General features: G+C 40.4%; 1 protein-coding gene across 19 annotated transcripts in view; it reads right to left on the bottom strand.

Annotated features, from left to right (window-relative positions):
* Positions 1 to 27,745, bottom strand: part of FNBP1 (formin binding protein 1) — a 116,756-nt gene that overhangs the window by 68,172 nt on the left and 20,839 nt on the right. For 17 of the 19 annotated variants that reach the window (XM_036913592.2, XM_036913611.2, XM_036913610.2 and 14 more), the window contains exons 2-3: positions 11,408 to 11,523; positions 13 to 69 (exon numbers count right to left, since the gene is read on the bottom strand). In XM_036913592.2, the coding sequence (XP_036769487.1) occupies positions 13 to 69; positions 11,408 to 11,523 (173 nt within the window). Of the gene's footprint in view, positions 1 to 12; positions 113 to 11,407; positions 11,524 to 27,745 lie in introns of all 19 variants that reach the window. The other 2 variants (XM_036913594.2, XM_036913595.2) reach the window with 1 other exon arrangement.

The raw sequence follows: 27,745 nt of genomic DNA on the forward strand, positions 1-27,745 counted from the left end.
TGACAAACACACCTGTATTCTTCTTCATCCTTTGAGTTCTTTTTAGGTTGGTATTTCTTTGAAAGATTCCTGGAACAGAAATGCAGACATGTCCCCTTATACAGAAAGATAACTGAGGAATCAGGAATGAAAGATGAAGTTAGTGCTTTCGTTGACCAGTTAAAAAAAAAAAAATCACAGAATGTCCACAGCTGAATTCCATTTATTTCCTTCCTTCCACCTTACAACATGTGTGATGAAACTTTTGTTATGAAGGACTTGCTTAACTTTGAATCTGTTACTTCGAAGGTAGAGCAAATAAGAACAGTGATGGTCGCTAGCTGATCACTTACCTGGGTGTTAAGACTCGATTTTATTTAACTGGACAGTACAGCCCATGTATAGATATGCAGTGGCTTTATATATGCAGCACTGTGCTGAGGGCAGTTTTTCTTACCAGGCCACCACTCTCTTCTGATCATCTTCAGCTGAGCATTACTACTGTAATAATTATTCTAAATCCAGGGAAATCGTAAGGACTGTGCCCAAATGTTTAAATTAAAATCAGCACCAAGGGCATGTTGTCAAGGCTGGGTGGCTGCTCCCCCAACAAGCTAATGAAAACTATCTGTGAGCAATTCTTCTTGGAGGAAGGAGAAACAATATTTTGGGGTGTGGAAGTTCATGCTAAGACATTCAACTAGGAGAACTTTGAACCTGCCTAGCGGGTTTGCACTGCAACACTCAGATTAGCCCAAATGGCCCTGATCGCCCTTGCTAACCCCATCTCCAGGTCAGAAGTCCAATACTCTCCTCTCCTGTCAACACACTTAAACTTACGCAAAACCTAAGAGGGAAACATGAAGAGGGAAGGCTCACTAACACTGGTTACAGTGGCTGCTTTCTCGTGGGTCCTGACTTTGGAGGCTGTAGTTAGAGAGGCAGCCACAGGAGACTGACTAAGGGTCCCCAGAGGGACTCTTCATTTGCCAGCACCTCAGTATTCACTTCCCTGTTTATTCCATGTTGCTATTCCTCTTTTATAGTAGCTACTTCCATTATTTCACATCCGATTTCTTCCATTTCCCACAAAGCTACGGATTTGCCTAGAAAAATGTGCAATGCTAAATTTTTCATTTTGATCATGGCATGTAAAGAGTGATGTGATTTCACCTCCAACAGGTGTTACCAGAAGATGGGAGAGGCAGTGGACTTCAGTGGAAAGGGCATTGCTCTGGGAATGTGTGGGAACACACCGAGGCCGTATGCCTGGGTGGTGTGACCGTGGACAAGTCAATGAGCTAGTCTGTGCTTCCAGCTCCGAGGAGGTTGGATGAAATGTCCTTAATTGTCCTTCCAAGTTTGGAAATTCCAAGGGACTATGTAACACCCAATAAAGTATCGATTGTTGCAATTACTTAAGATGAAGACATGAGTATTAAACAATTTAAAAATTATAATGAGACAAGCTGATGAAGGAAGGAACTTACTTAAGGTTGCTATCACATACTTTATTACTTAAAGTATGCTATGCTTACATACATAAACTACAACATGATTTTTCTACTGATAACCTGGATTCACACCACAGCTTATCTAATAAAGCTAGGTGCAAAAGCATATGAAAAAGCCGTATTTCCTTAGAGAACATGGCTTAGGGAAAAAAGTAATGCAAAGGAGAGGAATCTTGTGTGTTGAAAGCACAGTATAGTTCTTTGAGTTAGCCTATCACGATCCCTCCTTAAAAAGTACATTTAATAAAAGTAATACCTCCTACTTACAAGTACCAGGGATGGAGAGCAGATGACTAATCAATAGACTATTTTCCAAATATATTTAGAGTAGCATTTATGGGACTGGAGTATCGAAAAAGCTTAGTGGCTGCATGTGAGATATTTTTAGTGCATGGTTTTAAATATTAAACCATTCGTCCATTAACTATATATTACAAATTGAAAATAGCACTTCTAAATCCACATCGTATATGAAAAATCTTTCTAAGTCATTATTTTAAAGGTTATTTAAATACATGTTTTCTCTTTAGTTTCCAGTCCTTAGTAACCATTAAAATAATTTTAATTTTATATCTGGTTGAAGGGAACAGCTCAGACAGACCCAGGCAAATGAGCACTTTTTGTGGTTTCCTTTTACCAGTCAAATCGTAAACAAGATTAAAGACCTGTTGTGGGTCTGTAAAGACTGTTGGAGTTCTGATGAATGAGTATCATTTTGACAGTGTTAGCATATATAGCATTCAAAATGCTTCTTAAGAGCACCAATGAATAATTCACTCTATAAATGCCAGCGGAGAACTAAAAGCGTAAGAGGTCCTGAAGGGAATTTCAGGTCTAGGAATATTTCTTTCCGGGACCACTACAAAGAAGGACCAACTCTCATTTCCATTCTCTGGAGACAGGCTTTCTCGCCATATTTGTAAGAGGTTATCTGAAAAAAACAAGCAATAATAAACCACAAAGATCTTTAAATTTATGGGGTCTCTCTGAGAAATTTTAAATGTTTTACATACTGAACTTGTCCTTCAGATAAGCTAATTAAATGGTAAGAGAAAAATATACAACTTTTAATAAGGATACTGGACCTAAACTTGGTCGAGCCTGACAACCACAGGGAGGGCTTTGAAAAGGAGGCGCTTGGGCCCCATTCCTGACCCTCTGAGATGGAAGGTCCAGGGTTGGATCCAGGAATGTTTTGTTTTATCGATCTTTCTTTTGTTTTGTTTTTTTAAAAACTCACCACAAGATTTCTAGATACAGACAGCAGAATAAAATTCAATCAGAGAATGTGTTTTCCCAACAAGAGGTGAAAAATAAAAGCCAGGGAAGTGTTCAGCAGCAAAAATAAACCGACGAAGAAAGGAATGTAACCTAGTTTATACGCCTTGCAAAGTGGCAACCAGGGTCAAGCGTGGAAGATTCTGGGACAGCGCAGAATGGAGGCTGATTCCTTCCTCCCTGCCGCTGGGAGGGGAGTAAGTCCACCAAACCCTGAAAATCAGCGCAGACAGAAGCACGCTGAGGGAGGAGGAGGCACCCAGGGAGCGGTGGCAGAGGAGCTCCGGGAAGACACGCGGGCTGACCACCCAGACTCCAGCTCTTGGGCAGGATCTCCACTTTCCAGGGCCCCAAGCTGAGTACTGGGCAGAGATCACCCCCAAACCAAGGGATTCCTAAGGAATGGGATACACCTTTGACAGAATGGAGCAAACTCCCAAACAGAACCTCTAACGAAGTTTCAGAAGATGATAAACTCAGAGTCTCAAAGAAAAAATGTACAAAACCAGGCCCTTTCCCCCACCCTTCCTCCATAATGCAGCTCAGACCATCAGACTAGAAGCATGGCCAGGAACGCTCAGCCACACGTCAGCGCCAACAGGAGCCCTGACTGGCGTTTACGTTCACGACAGAAGCATGCAAGAAGTGTACCTGCTTTACCTCACTAAGTCCCTTCAACAATCTGATACGTGGGAATTATTATTATTATTATTATTCACATTTTATACATGAAAAAGATGGAGCACAGAGAGTAATTTGCCCCAAGTCTTAATACTAGTAAATGGAAGAACCAAGATTGCACCCTGGACACTGGGACTCTAGAAGCTGCATCTTCACCACTTCACTAAGGAAAGTGAAAAAATACGTTATGTGATACAGAAGGAAATGAAGGAAGGGAGGGAGGGAGGGAGGAAGGAATTGACAGAGAAAAGCCCAGTTTGGGAGAAAACATCCAAGGAAAAGAAACAAAATCAAACTCAGACTATTTTACGCTATAGACAAACTTAATAAAAACACAGAGCCCATAAAGCGAGAATCTCCACAGACTACAGGATAAAACGGAAGGGGAGGGGAAGGGGGCGCGCAATGCTAAGGAATGAACCAAGAACAAAAACACACCACTACAGAGCTAATATATAGAGAAGGCTGAATATCAGATTTAACAGAGAAAGTTTTGAGATAATCGTAACACGGAAAGCAACTCACATGAACAGAAACAACACGATCTAAAGGACAAGATGTTGTAACATAAGGAAAGCTCGTATCTCTGAAGCATATAACCAATAGGTAGAATAGAAAAAACACTCAGATGTAACAGAAGGAAACTCCCCGGAAATAAAGGAAGAGGTGAATCTGCATATGAAGGGGCTCTAAGGAAAACTTACAGGACCATTAACAATAAGGCATAGCTTGGTGAAGTTATCAAACTGCTAAATGGAACAACAAAAAAAATTCTTCACACATACAGTCAAAAAAGCAAGTTACCCACACGAAAAATATTCTGGCTGGCCTCAGACTTATCCCCAAAAAGACAATGGAGCTGCGAAGTGTGGAGAGAAAAGAATGATCAGAGGCACAACCAGGTCAAACTGCGGTCAGGCACAGGGGCCTTCTCAAGCAAGCAAGAACCTGAGGATTATTCTGCAAGCTCTCAGTAGGGCAAAAATATTCCTGTTTTTCTTGATGCCAAGAAATAAGTGGAGAGGCTGTGGTAGAAAGAATGGTGGTGAGCATATATCTAAATTTAAATATAGAATTAAGACAAATTAACTGTGGGACTCATGTGACAGACCAAATGATATGACTCAACTAGAAGAGGAAGCAAAATATGTAAATATTATTTTATCTTTCCTAGCAGTGAGTCAATTGAACAGATTTAAAATTCCAACATGGAATTAAAAGAAAAAAAAAAAACACTAGTGATGTACTACAGATTTTTCATATCTTTCCCTAAATCTTCTAAGAGTTTAATGAAGTTCAGCAAATCCTTCAGCTTCAATTTAACATCTTTTATGCTGTTGAAATAAATTTAAATTTAATTCCTTGTACAGACAATGTGCAGCATATTTTATAAGATGATTTCCACATCATTTTACCTTTTATTTACAATGTTCTCCAAATTTAAAAAAAATGGACTTGAACATCAAGAAGAAAGCACATACAGCTCAAAATGTATAAACACATGCTCAACCTCACTCACACTAAAGAGACACAAATTAACACTCAGGCTTACCAAACTGGCAAGATAAAAAAGACTGGTAACAAGAAAATAACTGGTAACTGAGGGTTATGCACTGCCACATACTCTGATATGAATATTAAAGGGTCATTGCTCCGAGGAGGACAACCAAGCAAATTCTACCAGAACCAGAGCTCTACTTTTAGGAACTCATCCTCTCACGCACTTGCCCAAGTGTATTATTCAAGGTTATACACTGCAACTTTGTTTAGAGCTGAAAACAACTGGAAACAATCAACATGTCCACCAAGCCAATGCAATACTGTAAAGCTGTAAAAATTAAAACAAATGCTTGGAACAATCTCCAGGACACAGAAAGGCAAGGGCATACTGAGCTGCTGGGGAAGTGGAGCAAGGAAACATGCACTCACTTGCCTGTGTATGCGTTAAACTGCTCTGGAAGATACATAAGAAACTGATAACATATATTGCCCCTGGGGACAGGGATAAGAGAAGGGACACTTTCTCCTTATACTGTTTTATACTTTTGGAATTTTTGATCCTGTGAATTCATTATCTGGTCATAATAAATAATTTAGTTTTTTTTTTTTTTCAGAAACATTTGCTAAGGGCAATCAATAGTTGGTTCTCACATAGGATATATAAGATGTTTTTAGATTATATTAGAAATTTGACCCTACACTGCCTTGAATAAACAGTAATTACAGCAGAGGTCAGCAAACTTTTTCTGTGAAGGGCCAGAGAGTAAGTATTTCAGGCTTGGCCTGTAGGGTGTGGTCATATGGTCCCTGTTGCAACTATTCAACTACCATTGTTTTGCAAAAGCAGCCATAGACAATACATAATGAATGGATGTGGCTGGGTTCCAATAAAACTTTATTTAGAGAAGCCAGGCAGTGGCTGGATTTGGCCATGGGCTAGAGTTTCCTGACCTACAGAAATCAAAGCCCTTATTATCATCTTCTGCCTCTAAAAGACGTTAGCATTTTTTTCCTATAATGCTAAAAGGAGTAAAAATTATTTAATGATGTAAGTCTCCCCAAAATGATCATGTAGATTTTTCAACATCATACTAACATTTCAAGCAAGTATTTGTTGAATATGCTCTAGTCACATTGGCCTTTCCATTTCTTGAATGGAATATTTCACCTCAGGCCCTTTGCACTTGCTGATTCCTCAGCTGGGAAGAACCACCCTAGACCTTTTCACGCCTGCCTTCTTGTTCTTCAGTTCTCAAGCCATGAGTTTTCCCTGGCCAGTCTAGCTAAGTGCCCCCTGCCCGCCATCATAGTCTATTAATCACTTGTTACTTATTTGGAGTGATAAATGCTATCTTTACATGACCTCATTCTTTGCTTATTTGCATGTGGTCTGTTTTCCGTCATAAGAAGGAGCTCCTTAGGCTCAGGCACTTCCTGTGTCTAACTCATTAGGGTCCCCCTGGAACTCTGGGGACACATTGTTAGTTGTTTTGTTGTTTTGCAGCTGTGTCTGGGAAGGTCTCTCTGTACACTAGGTAAAACCTCAACCTGGCAAGGGGAGGGTTCTTGACTCTGATCGAGAAAGAATTCTCAAACAGGTGGGACAACTGTAGGTAAGGAAGGAATTCATTAAACTGAAAGTAGCAGGGAATGGCAGCTGCGTTGCAGGCAGCAGAGAGCAAAGGAGAACAGAGGGAGAGAGGAAAGGGAAGCTCACTGAATTCCTGCTCGGCATAGGGCAGACCCCTTCCCAACTCCTGAAGCCAGGGACACCTGGTGTCTAGTGTCTGCTCAAATCTGCACAGCATGGGAACTAAACCACCCCGGGATCTGGGGGAGCTGCAGAGCACAAGGTGGAGTGAGATTATGTTCTGAGAACTTCTAAAGGCAAATAAAGGAGATTTTCGGGCAGGCTACTAAAGAGCATGACTGACAGCTGCAGTCCTGTTTGAGTCGCCCAGGCAAAGGGACCTTGCAAGCCCTAATCAGAGTTCTCAGTAGCCATTCCCTACTTGTCTGAAGTAGGACAGAGAGAGTGAAGACTTGTGCTTAAGTCTAGAAAATTAAATGAAAACAAAGACACTTAGCACTGGAAGAGCACAGAGACAAAACCCAGTAAGTTGAGCAGCGAGAAGGCTTTGTAAGGCAAAGTACACACTCGAAGAAAGGGGAGTGAAGACAACCTTAGAGAGAAGGTGCACTTAAGGGCTTAGGATTCTGTCTTTTATGGTTTTCAAGAATGGGGCAAAGGGGGTGGGGTGGGTAGTCTTGACATGTGGTCTCATGTTGTCTATCTCTAGTAAGAGACATTATGTCACCATCCATAGTCTGTTTTCTAGATAATCTGTAAGATAAACTTAACACAAGGAATTTCTTGATCTTGTTCTTCTCTAAGATAGTAGTTACCCTCAAGCACTGGGATCTATCATTTATAACTGCTTGCCCTGCCTTAAGATAGGGCCGGCTGTTGGCTGATTATCACAAAATTCATTAGGAATCTTACCTCCTAACTCCCTGGTTTTTAAAATGGAATCTTAGCCTTAGATGAACTCCCTCCTGTTCTTACTACGCTGTTTATATCTTGGCATTTTTCATCACAGTCAGGAAAAGTTCATCATGATGCTTGTCCCATGGCCCGGCCCCACCTCAATTCCACTTGTGGATGAATGCTCTTCAGCTCTCAGGCCTGCGCAAAAACACACAATTCTCCTTGAAGTAGTGCTGACCGAATATCTTAAATCTGTGCCCTGTTGATTCACTCTTTCTACAACTGTTCACTGAGCATCTATTGTGTCCCAGGCATTGTTCCATACCACTGGGATACTTTAGTGAACACAGTTCAAGGACCTCTGCCCTTGAGGGGCTCCCATTTCAGCCGGGAGGGAGCAGGGGACAATAAACAATAAAAACACTACATAAGAAGTACAGCAGGGGGACGAAGTAGGCCTCACTGAGCAGGTAACATGTGAGCAAAGACTTGCAGGGGGTGTGGGTTCGGCCATGTGGGTTCTGGGGGGAGACTGCCTGGGTGATGTGGGCGTGTGCAGGCCAGTGCAGGCCTGGAGAGAGCATGCCTGGAGTGCAAAGAGAAACAGCAAGGAGGCCAGTGTGTTAGAGCAGAGAGAGGGAGGAAGAAAGAGGAAAGAGGTGGTGTCAGAGAGGTACAGGGCTTGATCAAGGAGGGCTTCGCACGACGTCCACCGTAAGGATTCTGGACTTGCTCTGAGTGAAATGGGGAGCCGACGGAAGTTTGAACAGAGTACCATGACCTGTCTGCTTTGTCGACAACAGACAACAGGGATAAGGATGGAGTAAGGGAAACCAGGCAGAGGTGATGGGGTCTGGACCACCGTGGCAGTGGCGGAGGCAATGAGAAGGGGTGGGATCCTGGATAAATCTGGAGAGTGGAGTCATCAGGCCCTCCTGATGGCTTGCAATAGGGGGTGAGGTAGTGCGAGAGAAAGAGGGGGACAAAGATGCCTCCTGACGCTAGGGTTTCGGACCTAAGTAGGGGAGGCGGCAGCCGCACTCAGATGAGTGGGGGAAAGCTGGGCTGTGGAGATGCAGATCCTAGTGGAGAGATTCGGTTGGGACAGGTTATATTTCGGATGTCTTTTTAGGCATCTGAATGGAGATACTGCATAGTCCATTTCTGGAGTTGAGGACAGAGGTGGTACGGAGCTTGGACATACAGACCTCTGAGCCACCGCCATACGGGTCAGACCTAGAGCCGCGAGACAGACAAGCTCACCCAGGGAATACAGACCGAGAAAAGAAGATGCCCAGGAACTGGGCTCTGCGGCACATCAGGGTGAAGAGGCGGAAGAGGAGGACCCAGCAAGGGAGGCTGAGAAGGGGCTTCCAGGGAGGTAGAAGGCAGCAAGCAGAATGGGGCACCAACCCAGCAAAGCTGCCGCTGGCTCAGGGACTTGTGTTACAAGGGCTGCGGACAGGCACCGGGTTGAACGACAGGAAGGTCATCGGTGCCCCTGAAGAGCAATTCTGGTTGAGCGGTGCCGGTGAGTCTGAAGGAGTGAGAGGAGAGAAATCAGAGCAAGTCAGAACACTGCTGAGAAGTTTTGCTGCAAAGGGAAGCCAAGACATGGTGGCAGCTGGTGAGGAATGTGAGCTCCAGAGAAGCCGGGTTTTCTTTTTTGTTTTTCAAAGATGGGAGACAGAATGGTGGCCTTGTGCGTTGCTGGGAGAACCTGGAAGAGGGTGAGGAGATGATGGTGTAGGAGAGACTGGAGAGCCCGTGGAAAGAGTTCTGGAATGCGGGTGGGGTGGGGGCAGCTGTCCAATTACTCATGACCTTTTACTTACCGACTTCTCCCAACACTTACAAATTCGGACACTTTTCAGGAACACAATGACACAAATGTTAATATTTAAATCTCTGGAAAGTACTTGCCAAGAGATTACCATCATAGCGGGAATACTGATCCTCTATTTCAAGTTGTGAAACATGGTCCCCAGCAGGGTGAAATGCCAGTGGAGAGCTTTGAAACTTTACCCTATATAACGTTGGCTCTGGGATTCTCTTCCAATAGCCTCCTATTTGGTGACCTAAGTCCTCAGCTCCCTTGGTGGCCAGAGGATCAGACAGGGCAAGGAAGGGGCCATATGCCTTCCAGAGGCAGGGCTATGAAGCCATTTGTGCCGATGACACAGACCTGAGCAGAAACTTGCTAAGCACTGACTTAATGACATCTGATAACAAACCTCTAAAGCAAGAGAAGGGAGTGGACTAAGGCACCAGGAAAGACAGGTGTATGCCAAGAGGAGCCTGAGAAGGAAGATGACAAATACACAGAAATCCCTAAAGTGAGATCTTATTTTAGCTGAAGTATTACATAATCTGTTTTCACATGAAAGATAGCATTTTATGACTCACAGTACAATACTTAAATAATCAAATGAAGCAGCTCATTCTCTCTTCCTACTTTCAGTCCTAAAAGCCTTAGAGTGCTAATGGGACTGACAGACACACAGGGCACTAGAAATTGATCCAGATTTGGCAAGTTATAAAAATTACTTCATGGAGCAGTACATTTTACATTCTATGTATTCAGTGTAAACAAACTTATCATCCACAAAAACATTCCATTTGTACCACGTAGGTACTTATTTACAAACAACAATGATGCCAGCCCTAGAAGAACCTACATTCTTTTTTTAAATTGAGGTACAAACAATAAAATGCACAAATCTTAGTGTACAGCTTGATAAATTTTGACTTGTGTATACACTCATGTAACTATCGCCTTGATCAAGATACCAAACATTCTAACTAATTCTTTCCCCTTGCCTATTTCACGCACCCCACCTCCATTCCCCACCTGTGGTAACCACCAGTCTGAAGAACCTACATTCTTTCGATGATACATGACATACCTCTTTTGCAGATGCTTTTTGGATTAAAACGGAAATGTTTCTAAACCAAGAGTCAGCTAGATCTTTAGCAAGTCTTAAAACAATCTGCACACAGCAATTCAACCAAGCAAGACATCAGGAAAGATTCTGCATGCCATTTCAAGTTTAAGCTTAGTTCCACCAACAACTTTTAAACATTTGTAAGGAAAGCACACATGTTTTGGATAACGTCGTCATGAAAGACCTAAGATGTCCAAAGTACTTTAAAATGCTGCCCTACAGGACCTTGCCCACGCTGCCGCAGCGAACATTCAATCAGTTCAAGCACTTTGGAAAATGCTTCGACCCTACCTGCTAAAGCTAAACATACACAGAGCCTATGGCCCTGGAACTCCTCTCCTGGGTATATGCTTTAGATCCCCAAGCTGGAAACAAGCAATAGCCTAGAGACAGCAGAATGGATGAGCTGATACACAAACACCGTGACACTAACCGATGAAAAGGAACAAATTGTCCCCACATGCAACATGAATGGATCTCACCAAGCCAAACACAGTGTATGATGAATGATGACACTCATGTAAGGTTAAAAAATAAGCAAAAGGAATAATCCTTGCTGTCAGATATCAGGAAAGTGGTCAACCACGTGGGGAGGGGAGGGAACCAGAAGCAGCCAGATGTGCCTCTGAGGCTGGTAATTTTCTGTTTCTTAACCAGGATGCTGGTTACATGGCTGTGGTCATTTAGTGAAAATGTCTGGAGCTGTACACTTAGGATTCCTGCACTTCTCTGTATGTATGTTATATTTCAATAAAAGTTTTCTGAAAAAATAAGCTGCTCCAAAACTCAGCAAATAGCCTTTCAAAAAACAAAGTCTAAAAGCAGTAATAGCTCAGTTTTCATCTTTACTGGTCTCTGAAAAATTTATATATTAAAAACAATTGTTTGTTTTAAAATATTACCTTACATGAAAGGGGCAAAGAAATATTTAAAAGATTACACATTTATACTATAAAATGAGAACATAAATGATCTTTACCTCTATTTTGCAGTTCACAAATAACCTTAAAAAATCAACTTACCTGAGTTGTTTTGCATAGCTGAGCTCAATCTCTGTCCTTTCCTTTACAAATTTGATGTATTTCTCAAGAATATCAATTCCCCACTGTGTGTGTTTTTCTAAGTTGTCAAATTGATCCTGTGAAAAAGAAAGAGAGAGGGGGGGAGTTTACAATCTTTCTCTGTGATTAACGTAATTTCAGTGAGCAATTCTCTCAACAATACACGGGTATGTAGAATGCAGTCCTAACATTTTCCATGATAGTACTTGGGTGTTTTTTTTTGCTGAACAGTTTTAAATCAACATTACCAAATTTGGTTTGAAAACTGCCCGGGGTACTGAACTCTGACCCATTTGTTCATGTTCCCTATTCCTATTAGAAACATGGCTTTTGGATATAGTTAGTGTCTTAGTGCAAAGGAAAACGTCTTTTCCAGATACGCAAAACTGAGAGGTGAAACGCACACTCACACTAACCCGGTCCCTCTCTTTGCACCTTAGCTGTCATCTCTGAGTCATCACTCAGAGCAGTTCATTGGAATCTGAGACAAGGAAATGGCATGGAGAAGAGTTACCAAATGCTGCTTTCTTCAGACAAATAAATAAAGTGACTCACGCAGACTTTATTCAAACCTCTCATCAAGCCCACATCATGTGCCCAGACTGGTGCCAGAAGCTGGAGAACTGAAGTGAACAGAAACACAGCTCACGGGCAGAGCACAGCTGAGATGGCTGGTGTGGAATAAAGAGAAGGGGCTGGGAATTCCTGCAACATCTGACCTAAAGGCATGGAGATGTCTGGGAATCGGGTGCGAGGCGAAGGAATGAGGGGTGGTGGGCTTCAGAGAGCCCTGCCTGATTACACAAGGCCTCAAACGCTGAGCAAAGGAGCTTAGCCTCCCCAGAGGTCACAAATGAGCCACTGAGGGGCTTGTGAGGGGAGTGGCATGGCTGTAGATATGTTTACAATCACCAGGAGGTGAAAGTCAGGACATCATTCCAGTGTTCCCGATGAGAGAACACAGGAGCAGAGGAAAGGATTTTACAAACACTTACAAGTAGAATCAGCTAGTCTTAGTGACTGGTTGGAGGAGGAGGCTGGAGGCGACAGAAAGGAGGGGCAGGATTCTGGGTAACCCCCGGGTTCTGCTTCCTGTGGTTAGAGGGGAGAGGGGCAGCAGTTTGGGGTGAAGTGACACGTTAGGTGGCGGGGTGACGGGTCCAGAAGAGGGCTGGAAATGGATCTATTCCGAGTTAAAGGAGGCAGGCTAGTGAGCTGATGGATCCGAAGGGACAGCAGAGGATCGGCCCAGCTGGCTGCAGCTCTGCCCTTAATATAAGGAGGGCCTGGCCCTGGAGGGCTGTGGAGGTGAGGGGGGCATTAGGACAGCAGCACCGGGCAGGGAGAATGGCAGGAAAGCAAAGATGGAAAGTTTCTGCCTCCCAGAGGTGACAGTAAGAGAGGAAGGGGATGAAGGTTCTGGAACCCCAGCTCTGGGCTTCACAAGGGCCGGGGAACATCTCAGTCTTAGTCATCTGCCTACAAGAGGTAGAAGTGACCCCTCCCTAATTTCACAAATGAGTCATGAGGATCATGTAAAATGGTGAAGGGCCAAATTGAATATAAAATACAAAGGCACAATTTAATCCCATCACATGCGTGTGCCGTGCAACAGCACACACGCAGAGGGATCCCGCAGCTGGTCTTTAGATCTAGCGTCTTGAATTCTACATCTGTCATTGTGCTTTGATTCTATTTTCATTCAAAGCCAGGCCGACTGTATGTAAAACAAGTAAACGTAGTTCCCCATAAGTCAAGGTTGGGTGGCAGTGAGCAGGCGGCAGAATCAAGGAAACTTTTTCTCAAACTTGAGAAACCCTCCCCTGAAGAAAAATAATTTCCGCAACCGAACTTCCACCCAGACCCACAGGACCATTTGAGAAATGTCAACCTAAGAAATTAAGGTTTTATTTTACTAGACTGTGTTTTTAATAGAAAATGATCACTGTAAAATGTTTGTCTCTATGCCTCATAATGTTCATAAATTTAATTAATTTATCATAAAAACTAAGGGACTCGTATGTAAGGTTTTTGTGGATTTCTTGGTCCTCGAAAATGTATTCCACAAACTCCTAGGTTCCATTTCAAGAAACACTGCACAGGATTATTTATTTATGTTATCTATAAAGACAAGGGTTGTGTGATTAATAGAGTAAACATGACTATAATACTCTAAACTACTTGAGAGAACAAATACAAAAACAATTGAAGTAATGATTACAAACCATTCCTAACTATTTAGAGCAAGGCTTCTTTAAAGCGCTCTGCTAATCAGTAACCCTTTGTTACCCTCGTTTCACTAGAGAGCCTATTTATTTAAAAACTCCTTTCTACACCCTCCCTCCATTTGAGAGAGCCCTCTTGTCTGTATAATTCTGCATCTCCAGAGCCTTAGCTATTTTCAGGATTATAGGTGTTTCTCAGAAAACTTGCTAAGACCATCTGCTCTTAGATTTCACTCTGTCCTATTACCAACCTAACTACATTTTCCCGTTATATTATTAGCATGCAATGCTCTTTAGCCCTAATGTATACAATATAAAGCGACAGCTTTTGATTCCAAAACTTAAAAAAAAATCTACATTTGAATTGAGTCCACCTCAAAAATGACTGGCTCCAAACCAACAATATGTTTTCAATGAAGCTATCTGTATTCAGGAACATTCTGCAAGCTATACTAAAACACGAAAATAAGGTCGAAATAACATAGATCTTAATAATGAAAACCTTATGCAGCAACAAATAAACTAGTACTTGCTTGGGATGCTAGTACAAGGTCTTTTTTATACTGTGTATGTCAAAACGTCTCTGATGACCCACACTCTACTGTTGCTATCACATGGATCATCGCAGCCTGGACTTTTTTTGCAACACCTAAAAAAAAATTCAAAACAGATGAAAAACTAATCAACCCACTTACATTCTTGACCGAAATGTGGAAAACCTAATGGAAAAAAATTCCAAATCTTAACAAGACTCCTTTGTGAGCAAATATTGTACGTGTTCTTTTAAAAAAATAGCCATTGCTCCTCTGGGGATGGTGCAATAATCAGAAATGCATCTCTTCCTGTTTGATATCAGATGATACCAGTCGTGAAGACTCCTTTTCCCTCTGATCATTAAGGACACCCCAGAAGCTGATTGTGTTTATGTGGGCTCTAGCTATCACTATGAACCCTACCCGAAATTAAAAACTGAGAGTTTTTTAAATGTGTTAATTCACTTAAAAAGACAGCAACAAACTCATTACATGTTAATGTAATAGCATTTTTTTATACTTTTAAGAACTTCGCTTTCCAAAACAAAACAAAAATAGTGAGAAAAGTGTCACTGTCTTATATTCTTGCAAATCTCTTTCATGTCTGGCTTAATGGAAGACAGCTGGGGATTCTCATATCTGCTTCTGTGTTCAATCTGTTGTGATTCTTACTTTGGTTGTAGAATATGAAAAAATACAACCTCACACATATATGTAATAAGAAAATGGAGGAGAATTTCAATAGTATTTTTAGGTAATTTTGAATATTCTTACTTATACCACACCAAAACTCCACAAATAACAGTTTCTTAAGGGCTAGTTGCAAGATGAAATCTGAAGCCACAACAGTGGGTTTTTCCTATTTGTTTACAGTAAAATGCACTAGTCTATCGTACACTTTGAAAAGACCTTTTCCCTGTGCATGACTGACTGTATAACATTATGCATTGGTCACTTAGAAAATATTATTTCACTGATACGTATATATCTTCCAAGTGTTGACACATTTCATTATAAAATATTTTAAAAATCACATTTGTTTATATCACTACCAATCTCATCCTTTCAGATGAGTCCTCAAGTATTTGGAAGCTGTCAAGCTCATACTGGAAAGTACAAATGTTCCAAAATTCTAATTCTCTCATAAATGCAACAAATATTGTTAGTTGTTTCCTTAAAGTGACAGCCTCACTTCATTCATTTTTGAGAAAATGTTTACTTCTCTGAAGTACAAATGGTGTTCCAGGAACAAAGCAGCTAGTTCAGCTCACACACAGTCATGTATTTTAGTTCACACTAAAGTGTGTTAGGCATCCCATCTTGTCACATGCTATTAAAAAGATGCATTTTCAAGGGATGAGATTTAATTAAATTCATAATCTTTACTGTTTCACAGAGGACATTTAAAAATAAAACTGATTTTTTAAAGACCGCTAATAGTGAAGAATACAACACCTGCTAGCACCGTTTGGCGCCACTGCTCTGACTTCCTGCTAAGGTGCCGGCAACCTTACCCACCACTGCTTCTGCACCACCAGTGCTAACATACACACAGTGAAGAAGACAACGTCTTAGTATCTTTATGAAAACAGTTTTGACTTTGTGGACTCTATGAGAGGTCTCTGGAACCTCCAGATGTCCAGGAACCACACTTTGTAAGAACCACTACTGTATGACACACTCTAAAATTGCTACCTGAAACCTGCATATTTCCAAAGATTAACAAAGTCAGATAATATGACCTAACAGGAAATCAAGTTTAATTTATACATGCAAACTATATAAACACTCAACAGTTAACTCTAATATTGCCAAGAGGACTGCAAACAGATGTTTCCAAGTAGCTGGTTACAGCCTGATGGGCCACCTTGGCTTCTCATTGCTCCTTGAACACAAACCAAGCAAAGGTTCATGCCAGGAGCTCGGCCTGAGAGGCTGAGAAAGCCGAAGAGACAAATGAGGAGCGCGCAGTTCTATCAGTCAGTAAACAATCGCTGTAGTTTGCGATTATTTTCAGGTTTTATGTACATTGAAGATTGAACCGGAATAAGTCTGAACTATGGCAATTTGTTTGGGTCTCTATATCTTCATCAGAGTTTCTAAAGAAGCACAAAGTTCAATACAAACAAATCTTGCCTTCACATACCTACACTGTAAACCCATCAGTGTTGAGACTATTCTTTCTAGGTCAGTATATAATGATGATTCTTGGTTATTCAGGAAGTCTGAAATCTGATTCTCTTTTTCAAATTATACAAAAGAGCTGGCACCGGAACTACACTCCGAAAAGCTGGTTACTTTAAGAGGAGGAAACCCAAGTTGGCCGCCCACAAGGAAGTTTTCCCCAGAGCACAGGTCAATTTGTAATTGGGTACTTCCTGTAATTGACAAGTGTACTAAACCCACTGACTCAAAGATCCCTGGGATAAGCCAATCTAGTAAGCAACTAAGGGGCTAAAGTTACCTCTGTGTAAATGGCCAGCCTCCGAGAAAGGGTACCCTGAGGCCAGATGTCCATGAGCAAAACCTTTCCTGTGACAAGTCACTTGCTCAGTGAATGGACTTGTCCCTCCATATATATCACTGGATCCACCTTCACCTGGGTTGTCCACACTGTTTTAGGATACTCTAATTTAGGATAAACTCGCTTTCCTAAGGATTTGGGCACTTTGAGAGGACCTTAAATAGTTTTATTAAAACAGAATCCCTTGGGATGACATTACCGGTACCAGCTTCCTCTCTATCTTTGAGGGAACAGTGTCAGAGGGTATTGATTTACTCAGAGTAAATGTAACAAAACTCCACTTACAATGTTTCTAAAAATCAATTTGATTCTGCATATTAAAGTAGCGGCATCTACAGGAACAAAAAAGCACCATGAAGCTTTATCAACAAAAGTCTCACCATAAATAACACCTAAAATTCTCTATCTCAAGTTTTTAACAAAGACTTCAATTGATTAAGACGTTTTCCCTTACATTATATTAAAAGCAGAAATACCCAAATATATGTTTTCAACATAAAAGTGTCAAACCTTTGAAGCGATGGAAAAAATCATTACCCAAATTGACTTCATTGTTTACCCACAGGAAGAAGAAATAAAATGTGAGAGGCAGCAGGGGAGAGTTTATTTCAAGGAGCACAGATACCTTATGTTTTGACAGTACAAGTAGATGCAGATGCAGAAAGCATATCAACTGTTCATTGGATGCGGTGGTGGTGCTGAAAAAGAGCATGTGTGTTGATCAGAGGCTCCAACGTCACAGTGTCAGGGCTGGACCATCGAGTTAATGCAATGGGTTTTAATTAAAAAGGAAAGGCACACAAACAGAAAGGTTTTACTGAACTAACAATCTCTTTAAAATGCAAGTCAACAACTTGACATAAAAGCAGGTACAAATATGCTGTAACTCGTCACAATACAAGTCTGTTTCTGTTGAGAAAATGAAAATCCTACAGAATCAGCCTTTGTGATTCTCTCCCCCAGTTGCATTCTAGACACAAGAGGAAAACAGAGGTATGAGTTAAAAAAAAACACACACAGAAACAAAAAACCAGCAACCCTTCACTGAAGTTTAAGAGGCAACAGCCTGTGGATGAAGTGAGCGATACAAAGAATGTGAAATGGCACCCAGAATATGAAAAGCTGCATTTTTACAGCTTTGTAACAATAATTATATTGTATGAAAGGGCAATGAGGAGGCTGGTGCTGGATTCACAGCAGGTGGACGGACACAGGAAGCTGGGCGGGTGAGTGCAAGGATGCCCTAAGCCAGATGTGGTGCAACTTCACATGCTGCCTGATCAATGAAGAAGGAGGGTAAAAACCAGAACATGTATAAAAAGCACCAGAATTTTGACCATCTTGGAGTGTGAGTGGATGTGATTTGGAGGGAAAATTGCTATGGTAGGTATTCCTTTAAGAAGCTGGCAGTAAGCATCTGGCCTTTTTCAGCGTTCTTAGAACACCTTGCTGTTCGCCTCTGTTCCATTGGCTGCAGTAAAAGCAACAAACAAACAAACAAAAACAAACATCTGTAACTGCCCCAGATATGCTGAGTGACAGAGACTTCAAAGAATAAGATATCAGGTAAAAGACACTTTAAATGTTTCTTTTTTTAAAAAGTAATGCCCACTTTTCCAATGTAAAAAAAACTAATTAAAAAAATTGAAGTATCATTGATACACAACCTAATATTGGTTTCAAGTATACCACACAGTGGTTTAGTTTATTATTAAATCCTCACCCCCACTAGTACGGTTACTATCTGTCAATACAGGAAGATGTTAGAATCATTGACTATTTTCCCCACGCTGTACCACCATCCCATAATTAACTTATATGATGCTTGAGAATTTTTGTGCCCCTTTAGCCCCCTTCTCTTCCCACCCCAACTCCTCCCCCACAGTACCACCAGCCACTTCTTAGTGTCTATGAGTCTACAGCTATTTTGTTCATTTTGAACAACACACTCATTTTTTAAAATTCAAGTATCATTGATATGCAATCTGACGAAGGTTTCACATGAACAACACTGTGGTTTCAACATTCACCCATATTATCAAGTCCTCACCCCCACCGATTGCAGTCACTGTCTATTAGCGTAGTAGGATGCTATAGAGTCATTACTTTTCTTCCCTGAAAAACACACTCATTTTTTTTTATTTTGGTATCATTAATCTACAATTACATGAAGAACATTATGTTTACTAGGCTCCCCCCTTCACCAAGTCCCCCCCAACACCCCTGCACAGTCATTGTCCGTCTGCCTAGTAAGATGCTGAAAAATCACTACTTCTCTGAAAACACACTCACTTTTAAAGTGATCTTAAAAATTACTCCTCCATTGTCAAATACCTTAAATAGAAGAGGAAAAGTATAGATGACAAAGCTAAAACAACTAGGTTCAGAAAGATGAGTGACTTCTAAGTGTGGTGGGCTAAATCAATGGTAATGACAGAAACATCACAGCAAGCAAGACCTTGCTCTTATTAGAAAAAATGCTCTGTCTCATTATGACAGAACCCAAGGGGGCTTTGTCAAGTCGTGATTGTCAGATGAACATCTTTAACACAAAGGTTCAGTATCTTTAGTGTCTGGCCTCGACCAGGAAATGGAATTGATGTGTTCACTTCCTGGTTTCTGTACATCAGCTTGGACAACCAAGGCTGTCTAGCCAGGAATTAGTTTCTTTCCTGACCTGCTCAACCAGCCGATCCAAGAACTATGGTCCCCTCCTCCCGCTGTCCCGCATTCCTTTCAGCCCTGGAGAACTAAGTGTCCCTTTCTAACATCCCACGCTGTGCTTTGCAGGTGATTCTCCCCCCCAGGAAATAAGTTCAAGACCAACACAAGGGCAGAAGAAAAGAGGGAGTGGGAGAGAAGAAGAAACCACAGTCTGAATACCAGAGGAACTCTGAGGGCAGTCCAAAGACTAAAGAAGAGCAAAGTATATATGCTAAATTTTTAATGAGAAAAAAAAGCCAGATTTTTAAAGCCCTGATTTATTTCTAAACTCTATGAATATTTCCAGGTGTGTGTGGGTGTGTGGGTGCAAAATATTACAAAAATAGTTAACTTAGTTAGCACCAATGAAAAGGATACTCCAAACACTTGGCAATGAACTCACTTCCAATTTTAAGTAAAGAGGGTTAGGCAAACTCTCTGGGTACAGGTGCTAGAGCTAAGAGGAAAAAATTGTCCTGTACTTGCCAATTTAGGAGGAAAACACGAGTCTGCAGAGAAGAAGAAGAAAGCAGAGATGCAAGACATTACCCTGGAGGTTCAAAGTGGCTCTACCTGCAAGCTTCCCACTGGCTGATTCAAGTCCTTTGTGAGACTGCCTGTTTTCCAGCCCCTGGTTCTGTAAGATATCCCTTCGGACAGAACCTCTTGGCTGACAATCCAGCAGCCACCACCACCCCCACTCACCCCATCTTCCCTTTGGCAGAGCACCTCTATTATAAGATCACTTTTTCCACCTTCCTTGCAGCTCGGACATGGACGTGTGACATCACCCTAGCTAGCCAGATGTATGGGATATCTACAGGTGGCTACTTTGAAAGGTTGTACCGCCTAATAAACTGCTCCTCTTCTTTATTTGACACGGTCACAGCTGGGTGCTTGAAGTTGCTGCAGCCATCCTGCAACCATGAGGAGGAAGTATTGTTATGTGACACAGTAATTCCTCTACTGGATACATATACCTCAGGGGTTGGGACCTGGCAACAAGTAAGCGCTTGCTCATGTGCACCACGAGACATGCACAGGGATGTTTATAACAGACCTGGAAACAACTGTCAGTCTGATTCCATTTATAGAAAGCCCCGGAACAGGCAACACTAAACAATGTATTGTTGACTGATACATTCATCAGTGACAAAAAGCTACAAAGAAAAACAAAAGAATGTTTTTTAATACAAAATTCTGGAACATACTCAACGAGGGTGGGGAAGGACATGACCAGAGTGGGGCCATAGGGAGCAGAGCAACGCTCTACCTCTTTACCCGGGTGAATGTCCACAGCTGTTCACCTCACTGCTATTTCTCTGTACACCATCCTATACATACACATTTTCATGTGCATATCTTGTGATATGCCATAATTAATACTTAATTATTAGTTTACGAGTTGGGTGATGGGAAAATTCTCAGTATAAGAGAAATTTAAGATCACTTGAGCCTCTGTCAACTGAAGGTCAAAAATGAAGCTAAAACATTTATGAGAGCAAAAATGAAGTCAATAGAAAAATCTATTACATAGAGTATTGAACTATTACTTTTTTCTTGATTTATGTACTTCCTATTTTGTTCCCATAAAAAATATAAAATGTTCTTCAGAAAATGGGCATCATTTAACACCCAAGTATGGATTAGTTATTGATTGCAAAAAAGACTTTACACTTGGAGAAAAACTGAAATAAATAAATAAATAAATAAAAACCCAGGTCTATTATTGTCTAAAAGCCAAAAATATTTTTTCATATACTATCACAGGAATATAATAGATTATTATATTATTATTTTATTTCCCTCACATAAAATATTCATGAAGGGTAAAAGAACATATACCTTTGCTACTCTAAGCCAAAATCTCATTCATTCATTCATCCAACAATATTTTACTGAGCATCTACGATGTGTCAAACACTATTCTAGGAACTGAGGACACAGCAGTAAAGAGATGACATAAATTCTCTATTCTCATGGAGCTCATGGACTAGCAGAATTTTACTGTCCAAAGCTATGAAGAAATTTCAGAAAGATTAGTTTACATTCCCCTAAGAACTACTAAGTCTCAAGGTAGGAACATTTTAAGGCCCGTTGATACCTATTAGCAAAGGTAAAAGTCAAAATATTTAACAACCTGTTATTACAAACTCCCATCCAATCAGAACAGAGGCCAGATGGCTGAGACATCCTGGCTGACAACTGACCTTGTCTGTTGCCCAAGTCCTTTCCAGAAAAAGTGAACTAATTACATACCCACCAAAGACTACAGGGGTCCCTATCTTACAGAACCCTGACCAGAAGTGAATTATTACCATCTGTAAAACAAAACACAAAAACAAAAAAGAAGAAAGCTTTGTGTTTTTGTAGGCAAACTGCCTTACTATGCATTTATTTCATATTTTGTGAATTTAACCTTATTAGACATGTTAATTAGCCTTTGGAATTTCCTCTTGTAACTGTTCTCTTCTTAATCTTTATTCATTTACCTATTAGAAACTTTGTATTTATCTTAGTTTTTCATGTAAGCTCTTCATATATTAAGGCTTAACTGTGTCGTATTTGGTGTAATTGTTTTTCTTAGTTTGACTGATTTAACATTTTATATATAGATTTGGCATAGAGACATACAAATGTATGGTTACCTCAGGGGGTTAGAACTATGACGGTTCTCCCACTATTTTACACCTTTCTGTGTGCTCCAAATTTTCTTCAATAAGCATTTTTTCTGAGCAGCAATGTAACACTAATTTAATTATCAAGTTATTCTTTTAAAGATACCTGAGGAAATAAAGTAAGTAAATGTTTATTATGGAAGTAACTTCTACCTTCACTGGACTGAACTACCATTTCCTTCTGGGCAGTAATCACGATAAAACAGCATAAATATTGCCACTTTATTCAAGTTTGACGTTTGTACTCATAGGAAGAATGCCTCTACTCACATGCTATGTAACATTAAACAGAAGTCCAGGATTCATGTTCACCTGTCTTCTCTGAATTTCTAAATCCACTGCCAAGTGCACAAATCAAGTGCTGCTACCTTCATACAAATCCGCTTGCCAAGGTGCACTTGGCATTCTTACCACATGGCTAATACTAGTCGCCTCTTTCGCTCAGCACGACCTCATCCTGCACCATCAGTCAAGACTAAAATGGCAGATGCCATCCGAGTGCCCTTTGATAAATATTTGCTGAATGAATGAATGCGCCAATGGAAACTTCTCCAACCATCACTGTAATTCTGCTATTTAATTCCTTCTAACCCATGATCAGAGTCAGTTTAGTTTGAATACGTCATTTATTATCCTGGATTTAAGGGTGATGTGTGGCAGCTGCTCTGCAAAGCACTGGAGATGCGGCTGTGAACAGGAGGGTACCTGCTCTCACGGAGCCAGTACAAATGTTCCTCGCAAAGAGCATGCATGACATGAGATCTTACACATATAAGATATTTTTCTTAAAATTTCCAGTCAAACCATTAGGAGCTCTCAAGTCCCTGAGATCGGGTAGAAAAGAAGTAAAAAAAAAAAAAAAAAAAAAAATTCTAGCACATGGCTGCTTTCCCTAAGCTGTTGCCAAAGAATCTGAGAGAGCTAAATGTTTAGATACCTATAATCCTAGCAAAAGTGTTTTCTTTTCATTAATTATACACGGGTAGTCAGCTCTCTTAATAACTAAAAGCTATTCAAGTTTTAAAAATAAACTTTCGCAGATCTTTCAAAGGAAACCCACCATGTTTGGCTCTGTTTTTGAGTGGTTGTAAATCATTTCTAGCTTCATCTTATTTTAATGTTTTGAGCTCTTATTTTTGTGTGACAGATTTCTCTTGGGCAAATGCTAATGTGGCCAACACACGAACACTACGCTTTAAAAACAAACTAAGGAAATTAAAACATACAGCACTTCATCCCAGATTTTCATTACCGGGCTGGGGGAGGGGGCAGCTGCACACTGTTAGCAGGAGGCGCCCCCGGCGGCTCCAGCCGGCGTCCTCAGCTCACTAAGCCGCGTGAGGTCACTTACCTTCTGGGCTAGTTTCCTCCCCCATCAGTGGAAATACCAAGAGTGTCACACTTAATGCCACTGAGATGTACACACTTCAAAATGATTAAAATGCCAAACTTTATGTATATTTTACCACAATTTTTTTAAAGTTTATGAAAAAAAAAAAAACAGTGTTAGGAGAAGTCAGAAAGATCACATTAGACCTGACCACACAGGGCCATGCTGGGGTGAGCCTGAAGTCACTAAAATGCTTTGAGAATAGTAACTTTGTATTGATATTATATATTGACTCTTGGTATCCATTTTCTCCCCTCCTAAATTCTACTTTATCATAAAGGCTAGAAGGCTAAAAACCACATTGCTCAAACTCTCTTGTTCTTGGGAATTTGGGTTTGGGTTTCATGAGTGAGATGGACTCTCATGAGATCTGGAAAGCAAAAATGAGGTGGTGAAAAAAAAGCACCAACTTGATAGAGCTGGGACATAAAATGAGTTAATATAATGTCAAGTGCTTAAAACCGGCATCAAGTAGGTAAGTAGCTTCATAATGGTTTACTGACAAATTAAGCACCATAGCAGTATCAATACGGGTTGAATGATTAACATTTGTACCTAAAAGAGTAGGTAAAGTCATCCTTAACACTAGATTCTATTCCCGCTTTCTGCACATCAGTCATGGTGTGAGCTAGGAAGGACTCCCTCCCTGCTCACTAGTAGTTATGAACACAGCCCTGAGTGTAAGAACAGAAATCCCGGTGTTCCAGGGAGTTTTGACAGGGCCACAGGAAACCCCCAATTCAGAGTGAAGTGTGCATATTTGAAGAATTCAGGAATTCTTCAAAGCAGTATGCAAATGCAAGGGATTTTATTGGCCTTTCAAGGTAATCTACATAGTCAATGTAACCGCCTACATCTTTTGGCAGGTGCATTAATAATTCTACCGTGTCTTATTTTGTTAGCAATATAAACGGGGCTTGTCTTCTTCTGTTGCTTGCAATCACAAATTTGGTAAGATTCACTTGAAGCAGACATCATGTATCCTGAGCTCCCGTCCCTTGAGTGTAGACTGTTCAGGTCACCAACAATAACAATGGCTACCATGTCTAGCGTCGTAACTGCAGGCTCTGCTCCAAGCACTTTACATATTTCATTTAATCCTCACAACCTGCCTAGGAGGCTGACACTGTTAATATCCCCTACCTGAGAAGGGTAAAGGGGAAACACAGGAAGGCTAGAGGACTTGCCCAAGCCTACAGTTAATTAACCGGAAAAGATGCGGTTTGATTGAACCCAGAGCTTGAGTCTGTGGGCTTAACCACTACTCTAGACTGTTTGCGGAAGATGATCCTTGCTCTTGAGTTCTTCTACTGTTGGTTACTCATTGTGCCAAGTCCTTTATGAGCCTTATATATTCTGCCCCACAATAACTCCATGGCATAGTCAGCACAATGTTAATTTTTTGACTTAAGATCAGAGCGATGTGTACGCAGCAGAAATGGAACTTGAACCCAGTTGTGATCCCAAAGACTGTAATTTTAGCCTCTATGGAAATGGAAAAAGAGTTGGAAACATTCATGAAAAAAGCTGGCAAGGGTAAAGACCCAGCTGCCTTGTTGGAGTTTGGGAAGGTATTTTATGGGGGTCACCTGAGTCAAAAACCTACTAAGCATTATGGGTTGTGTGGGTGTATGTATTTGAAATTTTTAAATGCAGAGAAAGGGAACTGACCTCCAAACCAACCTTAAAGATAGTAGTAACACTCCCAAATTTTAATGCAACTATTTAAAATGTAAAATTTTAAGTGCCTATTGAGATGTTATCTTACGAGACACTGAAACAAAATTATTATTGCTCCATGCCCTTCAGGTAGTGCAATGCAAATTTCCACATCATTTACAAACCTACATTTACTACCCCAGGTAAAGGAAATAAATTCCAACAATACAAGAAGTTACCTTATAATGATGATAATAAATGGCACTATGAAGAGCAAATAAGATAACAGTCCAGTTCAAATTTTGCTTCAAGAAAGATTTAAAGCAAGTATTACCTTGTTGTTCTCATCTCAGCAACCCACAGCACCTCCAACATAGAATTTGGCTTGAAGGCTTATTTGTTTGTTTACTTACTTAAAATAAAAGTGAACAGCAATACAGTCCAACTACGTGAGCAGACCATAGCCTCATTACGGCAAGGTAACACCATTATGAATTTGAATTTTTAAAACATTTTTGAAAATACAACCTCACTTTCTCTTTTATACAAATAGAAGATATTTAATTCATAAGTGGAATATTCAGAAATATCATATTTTATGAAGTCATACATCTATAAAACATTATCTTCTGGAAAACAAGGTCCTTTTAAAGGACAGCAAAAGAACCAATGTAGATCCTTTTAAATTTAAAATAAAAACTTGTAGATAATTATTTTTTATTGAAGGGTAGTTGACACACAGTATTACATTAGTTTCAGGTATACAACACAGTGATTCGGCATTTATATACATGATAATTCTAGCTACCAGCTATCACCATACAAAGTTGTTACAATATTTTGACTATATTCCTTATGCTGTACATTACATCCCGGTTACCTATTTATTTTACAATTTGAAGTCTGTACTTTTTAATCCCCTTCACTTCTTTCACCCTCTGCCCTCTCCCGCCTCCCCTCTGGCTACCATCAGATTGTTCTGTGTATCTATGAATCTGTTTGTTTTTTTAGATTTCACATATAAACAAAATCATGGTACTTGTCTTTCTCTGCCTGACATATTTCACTTAGCATGATACCCTCTAGGTCCATCCATGTTGTCACAAGTGGCAAGATATCATTCTTTTTTATGGATGAGTAATATTCTGTTGTATATATTACCACATTTTCTTTAGCCATCTGTCAATAGACACTTACATTCTTTCTATATCTTAGTTACTATAAATAAAGCTGCAATGAGCATAGGGGTGCATATATACTTTGGAATTAGTGTTTTCGTTTTCTTCAGATAAATACCCAGAAGTGGGATTGCTGGATCGTATGATAGTTCTATTTTTAATCTTTTGAGGCACCTTCATACTGTTTTCCACAGTGGCTGCACCAGCAATGCACAAGGGTTCCCATTTCTCCACATCCGCACCTACACTTGTTATTTCTTGTCTTTTGATAATAGCCATTCTGACAGGTGTGAGGTTGATTTCTTGTTGTAGTTGATTTGCATTTCCCTGATGATTAGTGATATTGAGCATCTTTTCATGTGTCGGTTGGCCATCTGATTGTCTTCTTTGGAGAAATGTCTATTCATGACCTCTGTCCATTTATTAGTTGGATTTTTTTTGACTGAGTTGTGATTTATTTATATATTTTGGATATTAAACCCCTATCATATCATTGGCAAATACCTTCTCCCATTCAGTAGGTGGCTGTTTTGTTTTGTTGTTGGTTTTGTTTGCTGTGCAGAGGCTTTTCAGTTGGATACAGTCCCATTTGTTTATTTGTGCTTTTGCAGCCCTTGCCTAGGAGACAGATTAAAAAAAAAATTGCTAAGACTGATGTCAAAGAGCTTACTGCCTCTGTTTTCTTCTAGGAATTTTATGGTTTCCAGTCTTCCATTTAAGTCTTTAATCCATTTTGAGTTTACTTTTGTATATGGTGTAAGAAAGAAAATAGTCCAGTTTCATTCTTTTGCACGTAGCTGTCCAGTTTTCCCAACACCATTTATGGGAGAGACCATCTTTCCCCCATTGTATAGTCTTACCTCCTCTGGCAAAGATTAACTGACCATGTAAGCATGGGTTTATTTCTGGACTCTTCTGTTCTATTGATCTGTGTGTGGATATACCACAGTTTGTTTATCCACTCACTTATTGAAGGGCATCTTGGTTGCTTCTGAGTTTCGACAATTATGAATAAAGCTGCTATAAACATTCGTGTGCATGTCTACACTGATATTTTACCTTCAAAAAAGGAAATTCTTTTTTATTCCTGGAGTTATCTCTATTTTAAAAGGCAACAAAACAATTACAGAACAATTTAAAAAGTACACTGACCACACAGAAGAGTCAGGATTTGCTCAAATTAAGGAAACTTTCTCTTGGATGGTTCTCTCAACACTATCAGGCATTTATAAGAAACACTAAAGAAAAAAAAAGGACAGGGAGCCTTTGTTTAACAGTTGCGAATAATTTAATTGTATGCATGCCATGTAGTTTCTTTTTCAGGCAGTATTTATAAAGACAGCATAAACTAGCAAGATTATATCCACTTCTCCAGGGAAGCCCCTTGGAATTCCCCAGACTAAAATGGC

The sequence above is a fragment of the Manis pentadactyla genome, chromosome 3, assembly GCF_030020395.1.
Source record: "Manis pentadactyla isolate mManPen7 chromosome 3, mManPen7.hap1, whole genome shotgun sequence".
Lineage (NCBI taxonomy): Eukaryota > Metazoa > Chordata > Mammalia > Pholidota > Manidae > Manis > Manis pentadactyla.